Source organism: Equus quagga, chromosome 11 (assembly GCF_021613505.1).
Source record: "Equus quagga isolate Etosha38 chromosome 11, UCLA_HA_Equagga_1.0, whole genome shotgun sequence".
Classification (NCBI taxonomy): domain Eukaryota; kingdom Metazoa; phylum Chordata; class Mammalia; order Perissodactyla; family Equidae; genus Equus; species Equus quagga.
In genome coordinates, this window is record NC_060277.1 from 109,236,527 (window position 1) to 109,254,319 (window position 17,793).

The 17,793-nt window shown below is 53.7% G+C and overlaps 1 protein-coding gene across 5 annotated transcripts; it reads right to left on the reverse strand.

Moving 5' to 3' along the window:
• Positions 1 to 1,216: 1,216 nt before the first annotated feature.
• LOC124247923 (protein CD300H-like) lies at positions 1,217 to 16,647 on the reverse strand. 5 transcript variants are annotated; one of them, XM_046677784.1, is made up of 6 exons: positions 16,270 to 16,647; positions 11,820 to 15,749; positions 7,887 to 9,268; positions 5,581 to 5,937; positions 3,487 to 3,541; positions 1,217 to 1,534 (listed from the first exon to the last, which is right to left on the reverse strand). In XM_046677784.1, exons 3-6 carry the CDS (start codon positions 7,924 to 7,926, stop codon positions 1,423 to 1,425), a joined length of 564 nt encoding a protein of 187 aa, XP_046533740.1. In that variant the 5' UTR covers positions 7,927 to 9,268; positions 11,820 to 15,749; positions 16,270 to 16,647; the 3' UTR covers positions 1,217 to 1,422. The 5 variants fall into 5 exon arrangements, with proteins under 5 accessions (XP_046533740.1, XP_046533738.1, XP_046533739.1 ...); XM_046677782.1 differs by having other exon boundaries at positions 11,820 to 15,948; XM_046677783.1 differs by having other exon boundaries at positions 11,820 to 12,029; positions 12,177 to 16,647.
• Positions 16,648 to 17,793: the final 1,146 nt, after the last annotated feature.

The following is a 17,793-nucleotide window of genomic DNA, read 5'->3' on the forward strand; positions in this document are numbered from 1 at the left end:
TTAGCCAATTGATAGCCCAATGGCAATTGTTCTTCTCGATGTACCGTCTTTATGAGAACAGCCTCTGGTACTCGCTGTGCTGCTATTGGTGTGGCAAATACACTCTTTTCAATCCCTATAAAGAAGGGAGATCAGAAGGAGTTCACATTTACTTGGGAAGTTAAGAGAACACATTCGTAGTCAGCCAGGATCGTGGCGACTCTTCTGTTCCGTCACAATGCAGTCCCAAGGGACTGATGAGACACTCCACAGAGCGTCACGCTGCTTCGCGTTATTGACGGTCAGAAGAGCAGGAAGAAGCAAGTACTCTAGATGCCCTGACGAGACACGTCAGCACCCGAAGGAGGGAGGCACCCCCTCCAGGGTTTCAGGGGCCTCTCTCATACACACAAGTTTTAGGAGTCCATGGTCTGGGATGAGTTTTTTGGTCTCGTGTCTTAAATCTCTAAGAAAAAGCACACAGCTTGGTGGGCCTCTGAATTTGTGGGCTGGCACATTCCACACTGGGGAGTACTGCTCTGACTCACTTATGGGGTGACTTGAGAAGCTTGCCAGAGCAAGGGGGGGCTCTACGGCAGACCCAGGCTGAGGTAAAACTGGCCCTGTCATTTGGGCCGTGTGACCTGGTTGGCTCCACGGTGCTAGAAGTCTCTGTGAAAGATAACGATGCCCTGTGGTGTCTCATGAGAGCTGTTGTGCTGACCCCTAGGATTCTGGAACAAAGGCTTACTGCCTGCACGAGAGAACCACTCGTTTAACCAGGAGACCCTAACTTGTCACTGTGCTGAAGTAGACGACACGCTTGACCAAGCTTACGATTTGGTGGACGTGACATTACCCACCTCATGATGCATAGCTCCAGTCGCACAGTCACTTGATGTCCTGTGCTGCAACCTTAGCACTCACTCCTGTGGCCTTGTAGGGAGTTCCCAGCAATCCGTCAATAGAGGAGGGAAATCTACCATTGTTCATCAATGGGCGAGCTTGAAACAGTACGATTTCCTTTGTGCAAGATTCAGAAACAATGACACCCTTGAGAGAGCACGAAAGAAAAACGGGGGATGAGGATCACAAGGAAATCAAGATAGCGGTTAACTCTTGGAGAAGGGGAAGGAGGGATCTGAGATCAGGGAGAGGCATATGGGACCCTTAAAGGTCTGCGTGATGTTTGATTTCTTAGGCTGAACGGTGGATGCACATGTTTATTTCTAGTTCTTGAGCTGTACATATACATCTTATAGATGCTTTTGTGTATATGATATATTTCATTAAAACATTTTTAAAAGTTTGTTTTAAAAGTCTCTGGCAACAGGGTGAAAAGGGATATCAGATTCAGCGTCTGAAGTTCCTTCTTCTCTAGTCTGCGTGCCTGCGTCTCTGCACAAGATATTGATGGGCGAGGATGGCTGCAGGTTTTCTTGGTCAGGCTGGCTCTGTTTCTCCACAAATTGCCCTCTGAGGCCTGTTCACCCAGAGGACGGCACTGAGCATCAGCAGGAACAGGGGCACCTTCAGGAATATGAGGAGCAGGAACCTGTGAGAGGGACACGGTGACCGAGGTGAGCTTCCTCCTCAACGGGAGGCCCAGGCTCTGCCTCTCCCCCTCTTCCTTTGAGCTTGGGTCCTGTGGCCTCAAAACTCACTATCAGCATCAAACCTGGTTGGTACCAGGACCAGACGACTCCATGATGAGGGCCACAGACTCATGTCCTTCAGCTCAAGAATTGACCTTGGGTGTCAGGACCCAGCAGATGCATGGGGATGTGGGGGCGAGGGATGCAGAGGAAGAGAGATGGAGGTACCCAGCCAGGCCCTGGCTCCCAGAAACAGCTTTCTGAACCCATGTAGTGGTTCCTCCGTCATCAGCACTCACAGGAACTCAGCTCTTGCTGGGACCAACTTCAAGGATAAAGTGTCCCCTATAACCACTCCTCACTCAAATTAGAGTGTTGACTCATCCTTAAACATGATCATGGGAGGTTGCTCTTCTATTTAAACAGTTCAACAATCTCAACCCCCAGGAGTGACCTCTTTAAGCTCAGCTCATGGCCGATCCCCTCTCCCCCTGGGTCCCAGTACCTGCCCCCATTCCAGCTCCTCACAAATCCTGTGTCCTCTCCCAACGCCAGACCTTTGTTTAATCTCTCCACCTCCCCAAACTTCTGCCTGGCTAGCAGCCTGAAGGTTTGGCTGATGCCTTCCTGGTCCTCTCCAAGACTACATCAGGCCCCTGTAGCAAACCCTGCTAGTTCTCTGCCCATGTCCTCCTTGCCCACTTGAGCTCCTGGCAGCTGTGGACAGTCTTAGACCCAACAATGGTTTCCCGCATCAAGCTTCTGCATCTCTTTGCCTGAGGGCTGTCTCCAGCTATAGGCATGTGCGTGGCTTGCTGAGCAGAGCAGGCCGGAAGTGCTATAGAATTCATGCCGCCAGGAGTGACCCAGGAACACTTTTTCTCCAGATTCTTGCTTGGCTGACTCTCCCACTTCCTTCGAGTCTCTGCTCAAAAGTCGCTTAATTTGAGAGGCCTTCCCTCTTCACTCGGTCTGAGAAGAGCAAAGCCCACTGTCTTCCCTCATCGCGAGGGGCAGGTGTGTGTAGATCACCGCCCCAGCTTCCTCACCTCTCAGTGGGACACTTCTGGGCAACGTCCAGTGCAGCCTCTCTGAGGGTGCCCAGTGGGACTGAGCCCAGATGCTCCAGTGATGACTCCCATTGCTGCACACATCGTTGGCCCTCCCTGCTTCCCGCTCCCTCGCTGTGCTTCGCGGGATAACCTCTCTGTAAACTAATTGTGCCTAAATCCTTGTCTCAGGAGCTGATTTTGAGGAAACTCAAACTAAGACCGTTTCTTTGTTACTGTTTTCACTGAGGGTCTCGATAGCCTTCACCATGCCCAGCCATTTCCCATACGCCCTATCACCTCTCCTTTAACACCTGTTTAATTTTCCTCCATAGCAATTATCATTAACTGATATTTCCCCTATCTATCTATCATCTATCTACCTATCTACCTCCTGTCTATCTGTCTATCTATCTATCTTTCTATCTATCTATCTATTTAATTTATCTACCTCTATTATCTATCATCTACTATCCATCCTATCACATATCTCAATCATCTACTGCTATCAACTATCATCTATCTATTCCTATCTATCAATCTATGTATCCCTCTACCATCTAGCCATCCCTATCATGTATCTATCTATCCATCCCTATCATCTCTCTCTCTCTCTAATTTATCTTCTTATCCATCTGGCTATTGTCTAAATCTACCCATTTGAAAGAAACTTCCTCGAGAGCATAACCTTGCCTCTTTGTTCATGTGATATCCTTAGCATTTGGATCAGTTCCTGGCAAATAGCAAGATAATTAAATATTTGTTGAGTGAGTGAATGATTGAGGAAGTCTGTGTCTAGGAAACCCTACTCTAGGGAAGAAACCAGGCAGCTGGGAGAAGACACTGGGACGCAGGCACCTTACCCTTGGTGTTGGCTGGAATGTCCAGGTGTCCACGTAGAGCTCTTGTTGCTGGAGGCTATGGAGAAAGTGGGGGGTGAGGCCCAGTGCCCTGTCAATGACCCCCACCAGCTAAGTACCTGTCACCTGCACGGTTCTGACTTCACAAAGCAGGGGGAACTCAGGGAAGAGGCTGGACAGATGTTCTTGGATCATCATCTCCCCATAGTCAGACCCAGGCCTGGCCAGGGTAAAGGAGTAACCCCATCAACCCCATCCTAATCTGCTCCGCAGCCAGGTAGACACTTCACAAATCGGGACCGGAGAGTCCTCGCCTTCTGCCATTAAGAACTTCAGTGATCCTCATCTCGCTGAAAACAGGAATGCTCAGAGGTCCCACCCCCAGCTAGTCCATCCACACACCACCACCCCCCCCCACCGCCTTGTCCACCCTGGCAGAAAACTGCAGAGGCCACTTCAGGGAAGTGTGAAAGCAGGCATGCCTCAAACAGCTAGTGCCTGCAGAACACCACCAGCCCCAAACAGAGAAGGTGGGTGGAATCTGCACTCTAGAACTGGGAGCCCCCCAGACCCCTGAGCCCACCCAGCTCCTCAAACATTAGCAGCAGACTGGAGAATCCTCACTGGTTCAGTGGCCAACCAGGGGGAAGGACATACAGAGACAGACACTTAGGGATTTGGAAGAAAATGGCTGCGTCTCTGGGCTGTCACTTAAGGGTGAGGCTCTCCTCCAGCCCTCCACAAGCCCGTCCCTCACCACTGAGCTCACAACCAGTTTCTTAGGGCCACATTCGTAAATGCACATAGGAGACGACCTTTCAAGGAAGGCTCCAACACGAAAGAGAGAAACCAACACAAAGAGAAAAAGGAAACTCAGAGGAAGATGAGACGATCCAGGAAGCAGAAGAAAAAAAAATGGATATCCTTAGAATGATAAGAGAAGATGTAGTTCTCATCAAACAAGAACAGGCTTACATATTATGTTTATATAATATATATATATAAAAGGCTTATAAAAAGATTAAGCAACAGAATTTGAAAAGAAAACTCTATTAGAGGTGCCCCATCCCACTTCTGCCCTGTCTGGTCCAGGGGTTTACTGAGCTCTCTCCTTCCTGGTCGAGAGTGCCAGAGGGAGACGGAGCAGAAGCAGGAGGAGGCTGAGGGGCCAGATAGGATGCCAGACAGAGACACAGACAGACAGAGGCACAGACAGACAGAGACAGACAGACCAAGCCCAGTCAGAGAGTTGGGGGCTCCCTCTTGGGCTTCCACATGCCCTCAAACCAACCCCCTTGACCTACAGCCCTGTGGCCAGGACCTCCAGAAAATGCAGAAATGGTTTTTTTCCCCCTGGGGCGAGCACAGGTAACAGAGGCTGCGAAAAGGCCCAAAGGGGGAATGCCAGAGAGGCCAGGGGAAGAGCCGGGGCTGGGGCTTGGATTTCTGGAACGGGGATCACCCCGTCAGAGGGGCAAGGCTGGCTGTCTGGGCCCTCTCTGAGCCTGGACCATCTCAGGGATCCTCTCCTGACCCTGGGGGAGGCCCCGGGCTCTGGGTTGTTGAGAGAGCTCAAGCCAAGGGAGAGTGAGAAGGGACTCCCTCTGGAGCAGAGCCTCCCCGACAGGGAACAGGGAGGCCGCAAGAGCCCCTCGGTCCTGGTGGATCCCGTGATGCAGGCCCTTGCCGCCTACACCAGCCTCAGAAGCCTGGAGGCCCACAGCCACTGTCAGGACCTGGCACGGTGGCAGGAACCTTGGATGTCACACACACGCTCTCACACACTCACTCTTACACACTCATGCAGTACACTCACACACACTCGCTCACACCCTCTCACACCCACACAACACATTCACGCTCGAACACACACTCACATGTTCATTCACTTGACACACACTCCTACTTACATGTTTTCACACACAGTCACACTTTCACACATTCACGCACATCTCCCTCGCACTCACGTTCACATAACACACTTGGTCCTGAATGTCTGATGCACCGACACCAGGTCCGGTTCTCCTCTCCTCGGTCGAAATTTCCTTGGATGCTCAGATTCCTTCATGACTGGCACAGAGAAAAGGAGGGTCTTACCTGAGGAAACCAACACCTGAACCTGGAAAAAGGGATCAGGCAGGAAGCCTTGCAGCCCCTCCTCCTGCAGTATCGTTGCGATCCCACACCTGTACTTCCCTGAGTCCTCTGCAGTGAGGTTCTCCAAGGTCACTGTGAAGGTGAGGTCCCCAGTGTGGTCTACGATGGACGCTCGGCCGCTCCTCACCTCTACCTCAGACACTGTGGTCTCCACCATCTCATGCCAAAGTGGCAAGCACGGTTGTCTGCACCAGTATTTTTTAAATGTCTTGTATTCCTCCTTATACCGACACTGCACACTCAGGGATTCCCCCACAGTGCCTGTCACGATGCTGGGGCCACTCAGAGACACAGAGCCTGGAAAACACAAGCAGCCTTATCTTCACCCTGAAGAGCCTGGGCCAGATGGGCCTTGGGTGTCAGATCCCCACGAAGCCCAGAAATCACCTGAGGCCAGAGGAAGGAGGGGTCAGGAGCCAGAGGTATGCGCTGTTTGCAGACATGGGGGGAGATGCTTGGTGCAGGATTCTGAGACTCGAGAGGTCATGCCCAGCCTGTGTGTGCTCAGTCAACTTCGAATGTGAGGGGGAGAGGAAGACTTTGGTGGCCCCAGACAGCTTCTGGGTCCCCAGAAGTGTCAGTCCTGAGAGGAGACACCTGTCCCCATCAATCACCAAGAATTGAATGAAGTCACTGAGTATACTCTGAATACATGGATGGATAGAGACACGGATGTATGTATGGATGGATGGATGGATGGATGGACAGATGGAGTAGGAAACAGGAAATCAGAATGGGGACCAGGAAAAACTAGATGAAGCCCAGTATTTAGAGTGTCCCTCCTGGGAGAACACCTGCAGCTTCCGGTTTTGCTTCCCAGATGCTCATCGTGGGTCCCAAGCTTACAATCCCTGCTTGTCTAGGTGGAACCTCCTGCTCGTCGGTCTAGGTCACACAGGAGGTGGGAGCTGGCATTGAGGTACAAAGAGAACACTTAGGAAGAGGCCGGGATTCAAGGACAATCACACTTCGATTTCCCTTCTGGGACAGAATCGTGCAGCAACACTTGCCATCACCTGACACCAAATGTCACCGCAGCTCCCCACTGATGATCCACCAGAGGGTCGTCCCTCTCCCACTTCTCAGAGCCCCCCTGGGCCTCCTCTCCAGGTCCTCTGCCACCTCGAAGATTTTGACATTTCCCCCCAACCTTTCACTCTGGAGGCTCCAGTTCCACATGATTAGGACCCAGCCCCCTAAACTCTCTGCCTCCCACCTGGAGAGCCACGCTGCACCTCGACCCCTAAGGGGTCGTCATTACTCCAAGTAACAGCTGCTGTCTGCTCTGCTCTTGACAGGAAAGGGTTAACCCAGTGACAAGGGCACTGAGAAAGGGTTTGGGCAAAATCCCAAACTTCTGATAAAGGATCAGGTATATAATCCACCTATCTTGTATCTGTCTGTCTCTCCATCCATCCATCCACCCTTCCAGTCTTCCCTCCTTCCCTCCCTCCGCCCACCCAGCTATCCAGGCAGTATATTGTCATCCACAAACTGTGAGACCTTTGCTATTTTTTATTCTAAAGTTAAAAAAAAAAAACAAACATAGTTTTTACTTCTTCATTTTAAATACCTTGCGTTTTCTCACTTTATTTCCCAACACGACAGCTCCCGTGGCTCCCTGACCTCTATTCTATGTCAGCGCCATCCCCCTCTCCCACCAGCATTCCCTGAAGCAGTGGTTCTCACCCAGGGGCCATACTGACCAACCCCAGGGGACATTTGGCAATGTTTGAGGACATTTTGGTTGTCACAGGTTGGGGGGGTGGGGAGTTGCTGCTGGCACCGAGTGGATAGAGGCCAGGGATGCTGCTGAACATCCTACAGCAGGAAGGACGGCCCCCACCACACAGAGCGATCCAGCCCCAGGGTCAGCAGAACTGAGGTTGAGGAATTTGCTTGAGGAGCAAAACGCCCCAGTCCCAGGATCTCCAGACACAGCCGCGGGGCCGGAGGGAGAGAGGGCAGTCCTGGTTTTAATAACGATGGTAATAACGGTTCAAGTGGCCAAATTTACTTGGAGCTCAGTATGATCTCGCTGCACGGGAAGCGTGTTACCATTTAATCCTTGTCCTGTCCCGATGAGGAAATACGATGAGCTGTCTGAAGGTTTTTATATGCACACCTCACCCCTTTTTTCCTGGCGTCTTTATTTCTTCCCCCTCCCATCACCTGCCATCCCTCACTCCTTCCTCACTCTGACCTGCCCGCGCAGACCTCCCCGGTCCACACCCAGCCCCGCTCACCTGGGACACAGAGAAGCAGGAGAGCTGATGGCAGCCACATGGCCCCGTCCCCCTGGGTGATCTCTCCAGCTGCAGCTGGGCCTGAGGCTGGAGCCTCCTCACCGAGGGTCCGCTCAGCCGTCTCCCTCTTCTGTTCTTCTTGGCACTTCTCTGCTTCCTTCTTCAGCCTTTCGGTTCTGTCCTCAGAGCTTGTCAGAAAATGGGGGAAGCTGGGAGCTCAGGGCATCATGTGGCCAGTTGACTATGGTGCTGAAAACTTGCTGAAGTTCATCCTCATAAAATACATTTGAATATGCAGTTCCTGTTTCTGTTCCATGTGAAGATAACGACCTTCTCATTACTCACCCACAGCTGACAGGCCTGCCATTCTCTAAAGCACAGCATAGCTGACGCTGGCACCAGTCTGGGCTAATTTCCATTTAGATTTTCCATGCAACTCGTCCCCTTTACACATTGCCAATTTCCTGTGGCCGGCATGGGTGGTCTCGAGTGGTACCGGCATGACTAGGCCTTCTCTGGACAAGACCAGCTACTTGCAGGGTCCAGAGCAAAATGAAAATGCCCTGGTTCCAGAATTATTAAGAATTTCAAGATGATGACATGGGAACGTTAAACCAAGCATGCGGCCCTTGTAAGTTTGGGGCCTCGTGTAACTGCTCGGGAGTGCAGCCCCTGATGCCAGCCCTGTCTCCGACCATTGGTGGTACAGACAGTGAGGCTGGGTCTGCCCTCAGGGCGCTCTGCTCTTCTGAGCCCCCAGCCCTTGGTCTGGCCTCACCAGACCCCAGACGCCTTGAATGGTTTCCTGTCTTGGTCACACGCTCCACAGCTCTGGCACCGAGCAGAACTTAAACCATCCTCAAGTCTCACCTTTAACCTGTGTGGTGAGATGAGAAGCCAAGATTCTCAGGGATAGAAAAGTTTTAACGTGTCAGAAGGGAACTCGGGTGTACCTGGCCAGAAATACGTCCAGTCACACGAAACAGCCGTGGTGGACTTAAAAGACAGACCCAGATTTGAACTGCTTTACCCGAGAACTAACATTCGTGTGAGCGGGAAGCTAAAATTCTGGAATGCGAGCGTCATATATCTTCTCTTAGTTGGGTGTTTCAGTAAATACACTTCTTGCTTGTTCACTTTTTTGCTGCAGTGGGAGGCTCCATGTTTCCTGGGGTTTGGCGTGTGTGTGTGCACGTGTGTGTGTGTCTGCACACCTCCCCCTCCCATGCTGGATTGCGGTTTCCTGCACAACATATTAGTCACACAGAGTTCACAGAGCTGGGGAGAAGGAAGTTCACTAGAAGCAGAAGAATTTGTCAGTCTATTAGCTTCCACTTGTTTATGCGGAACTGTTTTCCCTTTAAATCTTAAGGTTTCGGTACCTGAAAAGGGACAAAGATTCATATTCATATTCTGTGGCTTTTTTTTTCACTAGTCCTTGTGACGTTTTCTCTGGAAATTATTATTTTCTTTTTAACATGACCTTAAAAGAAAATCGTACCCCCTAAATATGATTTATGAGGTGTAGCTGAAAGTTTCATTTGCCACTTCTTAGCTGTCGTGTGGACTTTGGGGCATTGCGTGATCGCTGTCAGCCCAGGATTCAAATTCACCCCCTCGCCCTTCCCAGCTCACTCCATGTGGGTGCAGTTGGGTTGGGGGGGGGTTTGCACATGTGTGTGTGCACGTGTGTGTGGTGGGGGGAGCAGGAACTGGGGGTGGTAAAGGATGCCTCCCTCTTTCTGCCTCCACAGATCGTACAGCTGCCATTGGCCCAGGCGGCTCAGGCAGGCTCATTAGGGGCAGGCCTGACACTTCTGTGACTGTCGTCTGCCAGCAACAGGCCAGCGCCCCCTACTGTCTGCCTTACAGCATCAGCCCTTTCAGGGCAGAGCGCCACGAGCTGCTCACGGCTCTGGCGTCTGAGGAAAGGGCGCCGCCTTTGCAGAATCCCGGAGGAGCCCTGACGGGGCAAGGCAGGGCAGTGAGGGCTCCTCAACACGCCCCGCTCTGAGTCTGCGAAGGGGACGGTTGGCAGCTACAGAGCTTCCCGGAAAGCCATTCTCACCAGCCTCATTCCAGAAGAACTGCCTGTTGTGCATAGGGCTGTAGAGTCAGGTTTTTCTAGGTACTGCTGCTGTGACGAAACTCTCACATTTCAGAACGGTGTAACCACAAACTCTATTTCTCGCTCATGTTACGTGTCTGCAGTGGGTGACTTTTCTTGGGGACCCAGACAGAAGAAGCAGCCCTTGTCTGCAGTACAAGAAGGGGAACCACGCAGTGGCTCCCAGAGCTTCTGCTCAGAAGGGGCACGGTCACTTAGGCTCACATTTCATTGGCCAGAGCAAGTCCTATGGCCAAGCCTGATGTCAACGGGATGGAGAAGCACAATCCTCTTCCTTTTACATGGCGGGGCAGCACGTAATTGCAATCACGGCACAGCCTACCTTCCAAGGCTTCTGTTAGCTCAGCTCGAAGGTCACCCCACAGCGCAGAAAGCTCACGGCTTCCTGCTTGTCTCAGGGCAAGGAAGGGAGGGGCCGCAGGGTGGCTTAGCAACACAGGTGTGTGTTTTCTTTTCATTAGCTACAGACAGGACATTTGGCCGTATGCACATGGCAATGCCACGGGGACCCCACTTTAAACCAGATGCACACCAGGCCCTCAGAGGTACACACTCCAACACATCACTTGTCCAGCTCCCTCAGTAGATGACAAATTCCTTGAGGTGTGGCTCATGTCTGGGGCACCCTAGGATTTTTCCATGTCAACACCAGGATCTGGAACGACTACCCACTCCAGAGCAGGCCCTTGTCCTCCTCTCCCTGGTTCCTGTCCTGGAAAATGCTTCCGGCCCATGAGGGCAGAGCGAGAGGAGGCCTGGAATAATGAGCCCTGGCAGCAAGGCGCACACAGTAGGACACGGAGCCTGGCGCCCTCCCTTGCGCTCTTGAGCCCATCAGTGCTTGCTCCTGGGGGCAGCTCTGGAGGCTTCCGCAAATCTCGTCGGGATGCGTTCTCAGGGCAAACGCTGGGTGGGTGTCTGTAGGATGGAGTAGGGTGGGCACCCCACAGGCTTCTCCCTGCCTCCTCAGCGCTGTGTTTGCTCTTTCCACCTCCTCGACGGCCATCCCCACTCCCTCCTCAGTCCTCAAGGATGAGCTGAAGCCACTTCTCTGGAAGTTGTCCTGTCTACTCCAGGCCTTCCTGAGCCCTCCCTTCTGGGCTCCTGCCACCTGCGATGCTTCTGTCTGATGCTTCTGACAATACCTGTGTTGTCATTGACCTGTTTCATGGCCTTTGTTTCCTGGGGAGGCAGCAGCCTCCACAAGAGCAGAGCCTTATGCTCTAGCCCCTGTGCCCTTTCCCCTGGGGGTCCTAGCACCTGCACTCCTTTCCCACTTCCCATGGCCTGCTCATCCTCATCCTTTCCAGCTCATGTCACCTCCTTAGAGAAGTGGCCCCTGACCACACTTCCTAGAGGCCACCCCTGTTCACTCCATCACTGGACTCCGTTTATGTCCTGCGGGATCATCCCATGCTGTGTCACACGTTCATTTCTTCCTTTGCTCCTGCCCTTCCACCTCCCTCACTGGGGTGGAAGCCATGCAACCACAACAGTCCTGCCCGGTTTGTCCAGCACAAACCTCCCTGCTGCCTACACCGGGCATTCAGCTGGTGTTTAAGGCTTGTTTGTTGAATGAACAACTGAGTGAACAAGGAACCAGCCTGGCTGCAGAGGCTGGCCCCAGAGGGCCGCTGGGTGGCCCAGGCCCGTGTTCCCGGAAGGAAGAGTGGCCTCAGCCATAACTTGCTCAATGTTCAGTCCTGGGGTTCCCACTGGGCAGGGGGCCACCTTTGGGGCCTGTATTGGTTTCCCAGGGATGCTGAAACAAATGGCCACAATTCTGGGGACTTACAACCACAGACCTTTCTCCTCTCACAGCTCTGGAGACCAGAAGTCCGAAATCAAGAAGTCGGCAGCTCCCTCCAGAGGCTGTAGGGAGAATCCCGCTTTGTCTCTTCCAACTGCCGGTGGCTGCAGGCACTCCTTGGCTTGTGGCAGCATCCCTCCAGTCTCTGCCTCTGTCTGCACACAGAAGGCCTCCCCTTCTGCCTGTGTCTTCTTCTCTTCTGTCTCTTATTAGGACACAAGTCATTGGATTTAGGGCCCACCTGGATAATCCAAGTGATCTCAACTCAAGATCCTTGGTTCAGTTAAGTCTGCAAAGACCCTCTTTCCAAATTAGGCTACATTCCCGGGCTCCAGGTGTTGGGACTACTCACCTTTCTACAGGGACCATGCCAGCACTGCACCCTCGGGAGCTAAGTAGGCAGGACTCAAACGCCTTCTGTTCCGGCGGAGGCGGGCATGGCCTTGTCACGGAGCTGGAGGCACAAGAGTGGTTCCCTTGTTCAGCCGTGAGCCCGGCTCTGGAGGCCCTGTGCGTATGGAGCCGCAGGAACACTGCCGGCCGCTGACCATGCTGAGAGTGTTGTTCCTGTGTCATATGTTTACTTGCAAAACTCAACTACCTACACATTAACTAGCGCAATTGTACCATAAGTGCATGTCTTCTTGATAGCGTTTCCAGTGTGTTTTTGTGTCTCAGAAACGTCTTCCGTGATGGTGGAATTTGGCTTCAGCAAATCTGAACACTCAGCTATTGGGCACCTGGCAAAACCGTGCCATGTGTACCTCCTGGGCAGCGGTGTTGTCCTGGGACTGCTGAGTGCTTAGCGTGGGTGCCAATAAACACTCAACGGGAACTTTCTGAATGGATGCCTAACAGACCTCCGCTAAGCAGCCCTTGATCCCATCTCAGGGAGCTGAGATGTTTAAAATCGGCCTGATATTTCCTACACAGCCATGGGGAGGGAGGAAGAAAGAGATTCTGGGAGCCCAGGGGTCCTGCTGACCAGAAGAGTGTCAGGATTCTGCTTTGGGCTCCTGCCTCAGGGCCTTTGCACTCGCTGCTCCACTGACCCAGAGTTGTCTTGCCCTGCTAGGCTGGCACCCCCCTTCCTCAGTTTTCTGCCACAAGTGTCACCTTATCAGAATGGTCTTCCTTACTTCCCTGTACAAAATACACCGTCACTAGCAGTGCCTGCTGCCCACCACACCGCATCCCCAGGAGCCCCTGTCCCTTTTCTTCTGCTTTACTGTGCTTTTCATGGCATTTATAGTCAGCTACTTATCACTGATTTCTTTGGTCACTGTCCCCCTCACTGGAATGTCAGCTCTGTAAGGGCAAGGATTTGCTCTGCTTTGCTGACTGATGTCTACCCAGTGCCTAGACTAGTGCCTGGCATGCAGGGGGTGCTCCAATGAATGAGTGAATGAATGAGGAGCCTCAGTCGGGGAAGGAACCACACAAGCAGGTCCCTTACCCTGGTGGTTGCCCGGGTGGATGTGTCCTGAACATCGTGCACACCTGGCACTCACTGCCGGGAACACGGGGGCCAGGTGTCCCTTGGAGCTCTGGGGACAGAGGCAGTGACGGGGGCTGAGGGTGCAGAGCACAGAGGCCCGGCTCTCCCCACTGTGTGCAGGGCACCTGCGTGGCTGTGACTCCACACAGAATACGATGCTCATGGAAGGGGCTGGACGATGTCCTGGGAGCAACGTCTCCCTGTAGCCAGACCAGGCCTGACCCGGGCGCTGGGGCTCCCACCCCCAGCCCCACCCAAGCTGCTCTGTGGTCACGCAGGCAGTTCCCACACGCCACCTTGAGAGCGGACCTCCTCTCAGGGTCGTGAGAGTGAATGCGGGAGGAATTTGCTGAATCTGGAGGGACTTCTGAAGGCCTGTGCGAGGAGCAGTTAGACTCCTAGGTTCCCTCCTCCACTGGCCGAACAGGCACGGAATTCATTTTCTGGAGAGATGGCTGGAGAAAGGCTGTGGATCCGGGGAAGGCTGGGGGAGGCATCGCTCAGAGGACTCTGCCCTGACGCACAGTCTTCAAACACCTCACCCATCTCTCACTCGTTACTGATGACGCGTTGTGAGGATGTTTGGGAAAAGCCTCCGTTTGGCTAGTTTCGCTGCTCTGACAGAGCACAGCACCCCTTGGAGCAGCACAGCAGACTTGGTTTCTGGCTTACAGAGGCGCCTCCTGGGCGTCTGGTGGGTGGCCCTCCGTGAGATGATTCCGGGTCCAGGCTCCTCCTGTCTCAGGACCTGACCTCACCATCCCCTAGGGCTTCCGCTGGATTCTCAGCATCCGGCCAACAGGGGGCGCAAGAGGGAGAACGTGGAGGATGCAGTGGGGATAGAATTTAGGGCCTGGCCTGGAAGTCACCATCACGACTTCTGTATTTCAAGGCCCTGCTTCCCTGCAGGGGACACTGGTGATCTCTGTGTGTCTGGGAGGAGGAGGAAGTGGGGTTCCGTGAGGACGCAGCAGTCTCAATGTGGAAAAAGAGACCAAAACATGCAGAAGAGAGGACTCAGGGAACAGAGACAACGCAGGAGCAGAAAAAAACTAAAACAACAATTTAAAACATAAAATTAACATATTTCAAAAAACAAGGGATGTTACTCTGCCAAAACTAAAATAGGATTGACTTTAAAAGAAATCTTCAGGGAATAAGAGAGCTTTTTGAAACTGAAAATCAAATGGTGAGCTTGCCCACGTTACCGCGGCCTCTGCCCGAGGGGAGAGTCAGGGGCCTCTCAGAGCCCCCTCCAGCCAGATGAAGGGTCTCAGAGCAGAGAGACAAAGAGGAAGATGCAGGAGGAGGCCCAGCAACCTCACAGGGACATTGGGGACCGCCTCTTGGGCAGGCACAGAAGTCAACAGACCCATGTTCCTCACAAGGGCTTCTTCCCAAAAATGTAAGAACCTGGGGTTTCCCAGGGCCAGAAAAGGAAGAGAAGTAGACGTGGAGGCTGAGGAAGGAACCGAGGGCGGGCACAAGTGGTAGAGAGTTGAGATGAAGAGGACACAGGGCGTGAGGGTGCCAGGGCAGCTGGAGAGAGACCCTGGGCCTTGGGCTGCTAAGATGGGCCACAACCCCTCCAGGGAAAGCCAAACCTGTCCCAGGGAAAAAGAGAGACTCCTTCAGAGTTCCCGACATGGGTCCCACATCCTGCTGGCTCTGAGGTAGAGCTGCCAGATAAAATGCAGGACACCTAGTAAAAACGCTAAATCTGACTTGAGACTGACTAATGGTGACTTGAGAATTGAGGACCCAACTACCATCACAAGCATAAAACTCAGAACCCTCCAGGCCCACTGAGACTTCGGTCAAAGCCGGGGGAGAGGCCAGGATCTCAGACACACGCGCGCACACACACACACACACACACAGTCCGTCTCAAGTCGTCGCAGCTCAGCTCTGGTCCAGCTGTTCAGTTCTCAGGCACTGGGAGAGTCAGCCCTGGGGATGGAGCAAAGGAGGGACTTAACTGGGACAATCGCCTGTCTCCCCTTGCCGATAGGAGAGGCCGCAATCCTCTTTCCGCGTCTAAGCGGTCCTGTTCTAATCCCAGAGCAGTCGATGCCCGCTTCCTTCTCAGGAAGGGTCTCCGTGGTCACTGTGACGGTCAGTCCCAAAGTCGATCAGAGATGCACACTCGACCTCTGCCTGCCACCGCCTCTGGCCCGAAAGTCTTCATTCTTCTTCCTTGGCTGACGACACGGCTCTCTGTGTCAGTATTTGTCAAAGGTCTTGAATTCCTCATCGTGCCAGCACGGCACACTCAGAGATGCCCTCGTCGTGGTGCCCGCCGTGGAGAGGGGCGCTTGGGCCAGCAGTCTGGAAAATGCAAGTGAGTCCCAGCTCCCCACCCCGATGGACCTGGGGCAGGGACACCTGGGGTGCAGGTCCCCTCAAGGCTCCTCAGGGGCTGTCACCCTGCAAGTGGAGGAGGCGGCGACCAGGAGACCAGGGTCACTCCAAGGCAGGGGGTGCCCTGGCCTGCTGTCTGGCCTGTTTCCTCCGGTGTAGTGTGGAGGGGTGGACTAAATGACCTGTGCGGTTTCTCAAGCTCCGTTTGTCTAGAATCAGGAGATGCCTGAGGGAGACTTGAGTGTGCCTGCCTGGCACGCAGTGGCTGTCAATAAAGGTACGATGTTGTTTACAAAGATAATCACCAAAGGCAGGGGGCAGTGGCTTCTCCTCGGATCACTAGGTAGGGGCTGCTTTATCCTCGTAGTGGGAGGCGGGTACCAGCTATCGAAAGGAGCCTCCCACAAGCTGACCATGACCCTTTCCCTTGTCTGGGTTAGGAGAAGGACACTGATCTGTGCTTGCCAGGCCCTTGGCTTCTGAGGGGCCCCAAGAAGGTGGCAGGTACCAAGGGCGATCCCTGAGCATGCTGTTTCTGTATGAGGAGAAATTCAGGATGAACACGAAGTTCTGGTGCAAACAGTACCTTGTTGCCTGTGAGAGACTTGTGGAAGCCATCGAATTGGAGAGAAAGCAGAGGAGAGGCCTGGTGTCCATCAGAGACCGTCTAGAGGCCCTCATCTTCATGGTGACCACAGAGAACCTTCATGCAGACCTTGAGGAAGCCTGCTAGGGAGGCACTGAAATGGACTGGTGATGGATGGACTGGATGGACTCAGTCCTTATCCTGTGGTCCAGGTGGTGGTGCCTGTCTCCCCAGGTGAGACCCTCCCACTCCAGGTCTTGGGCTGAGGTCTGAGGACCCACGCTTTTATACCTGACAAGCCTTCAGGGAAAACCAGTGAGTCCAGCTCTGGTTACCGGTGATTTGAGAGGCTGTGTGGTGTTGTATTTGCTTGTCTCTGTGTGTCCTTTTGTCAGACCTAGTCTCTGATGATAACACAGTGGATTGGGGCCAGAGGGATCCTGGCCAAGAACAAGGAGGGAGGCAGCTGAGTCTTGGGTTCTGAGAGACAGAATTCCCCCTCTGTTCTCATGGCCCCAAAACAGCTGCTGTGGCTCGCCACCTCTACTGCCCTCTCTGAACAGCCCAAATTTGGGGGCAGGGGCTCCACTCAGCATCCCAGTGTTTAGAGATGGCCTAGGGTGGCTGGTCTTCAAGAAATACAGGAAATGATCCAGGATCTGAGAAGGCCCAGACCCCAGTGCATGGCTTTGGATGTCCCTGCTCCAGAAATACAAAGCCAGGCCACTCTCTTCCAGGTCTTTAGACCAGAAGGAGTTGCATTTTCCACCCCGTCCTGTGCTCACTTACTCCTGGGGAAATGCCAGAGCAGTGTCTTCTAGCATAATCTGGTGTGATCCACCGTGGCCACAAAGAATGCCTGTGAGGAGCCCCAGGCCCATCTCGGGGGCTTTCTCGGCCAGCCCCTCCCCGGCTAAGGCACAAGTGCGGATGGGGCAGCTGGGGACGTGATGCTCACTGGAGGCCGTGCTCGCGTTCTGGTCTGGAAGTCTTTCCCTAGCCTGCAAGGTGCTGTGTCAGGCTCAGGGGAGGAGTCGCCCGGCTCCCCCCAGGCCTGAGGCTGGCTTCAGGGACCCCTCGGCCACAGGATCGTGTCTCCCCACCCCTTCCCTAGTGAGCGATTCAAAGCCCAGCTTGGTGTGCGGAGGGGACAGTCAGGAGAGACTGAAGGTCTGATGTGTGTCTGTCCACAGGGAGTTCCACGAGCCCAGCTGACACTCGTCCTTCCCCGAAGAAGGTGCCAGCCTGCACGCAAGCACTGAGGGGTGGGGAGGCACGGCCTACCTCCAGGGTGAGGTGTCTGAGGACCTGCAACACTGCCCTGCAGCCCTTGCCTCTTGGGAGCCGGACCTACTGGGCTGGAGCCCTGGGGCTCCCGTGTCTCCCTCCTGCTTTCCTTCCCAGGTCCACGCAGCCTCCGCGCCTCCACCCGGCCCAGCCCTCCCAGGACGTGCAGCACAGGGTCTTGCTGTGCACTCAGGCCCAGCGCTGAACTGAAGGGATGGGCGATGCAATCCCTCAGTG

What these genes read in the sequence shown, in the direction of transcription:
- LOC124247923 (XM_046677784.1), bottom strand. Translation starts at nt 7,926, where the DNA reads ATGTGGCTGCCATCAGCTCTCCTGCTTCTCTGTGTCCCAG. An exon ending in CCTGCTTCTCTGTGTCCCAG is followed by an intron (nt 5,938 to 7,886) that starts GTGAGCGGGGCT and finishes TGTGTTTTCCAG; the next exon opens with GCTCTGTGTCTCTGAGTGGC. An exon ending in TCAGGTGTTGGTTTCCTCAG is followed by an intron (nt 3,542 to 5,580) that starts GTAAGACCCTCC and finishes CTTTCTCCATAG; the next exon opens with CCTCCAGCAACAAGAGCTCT.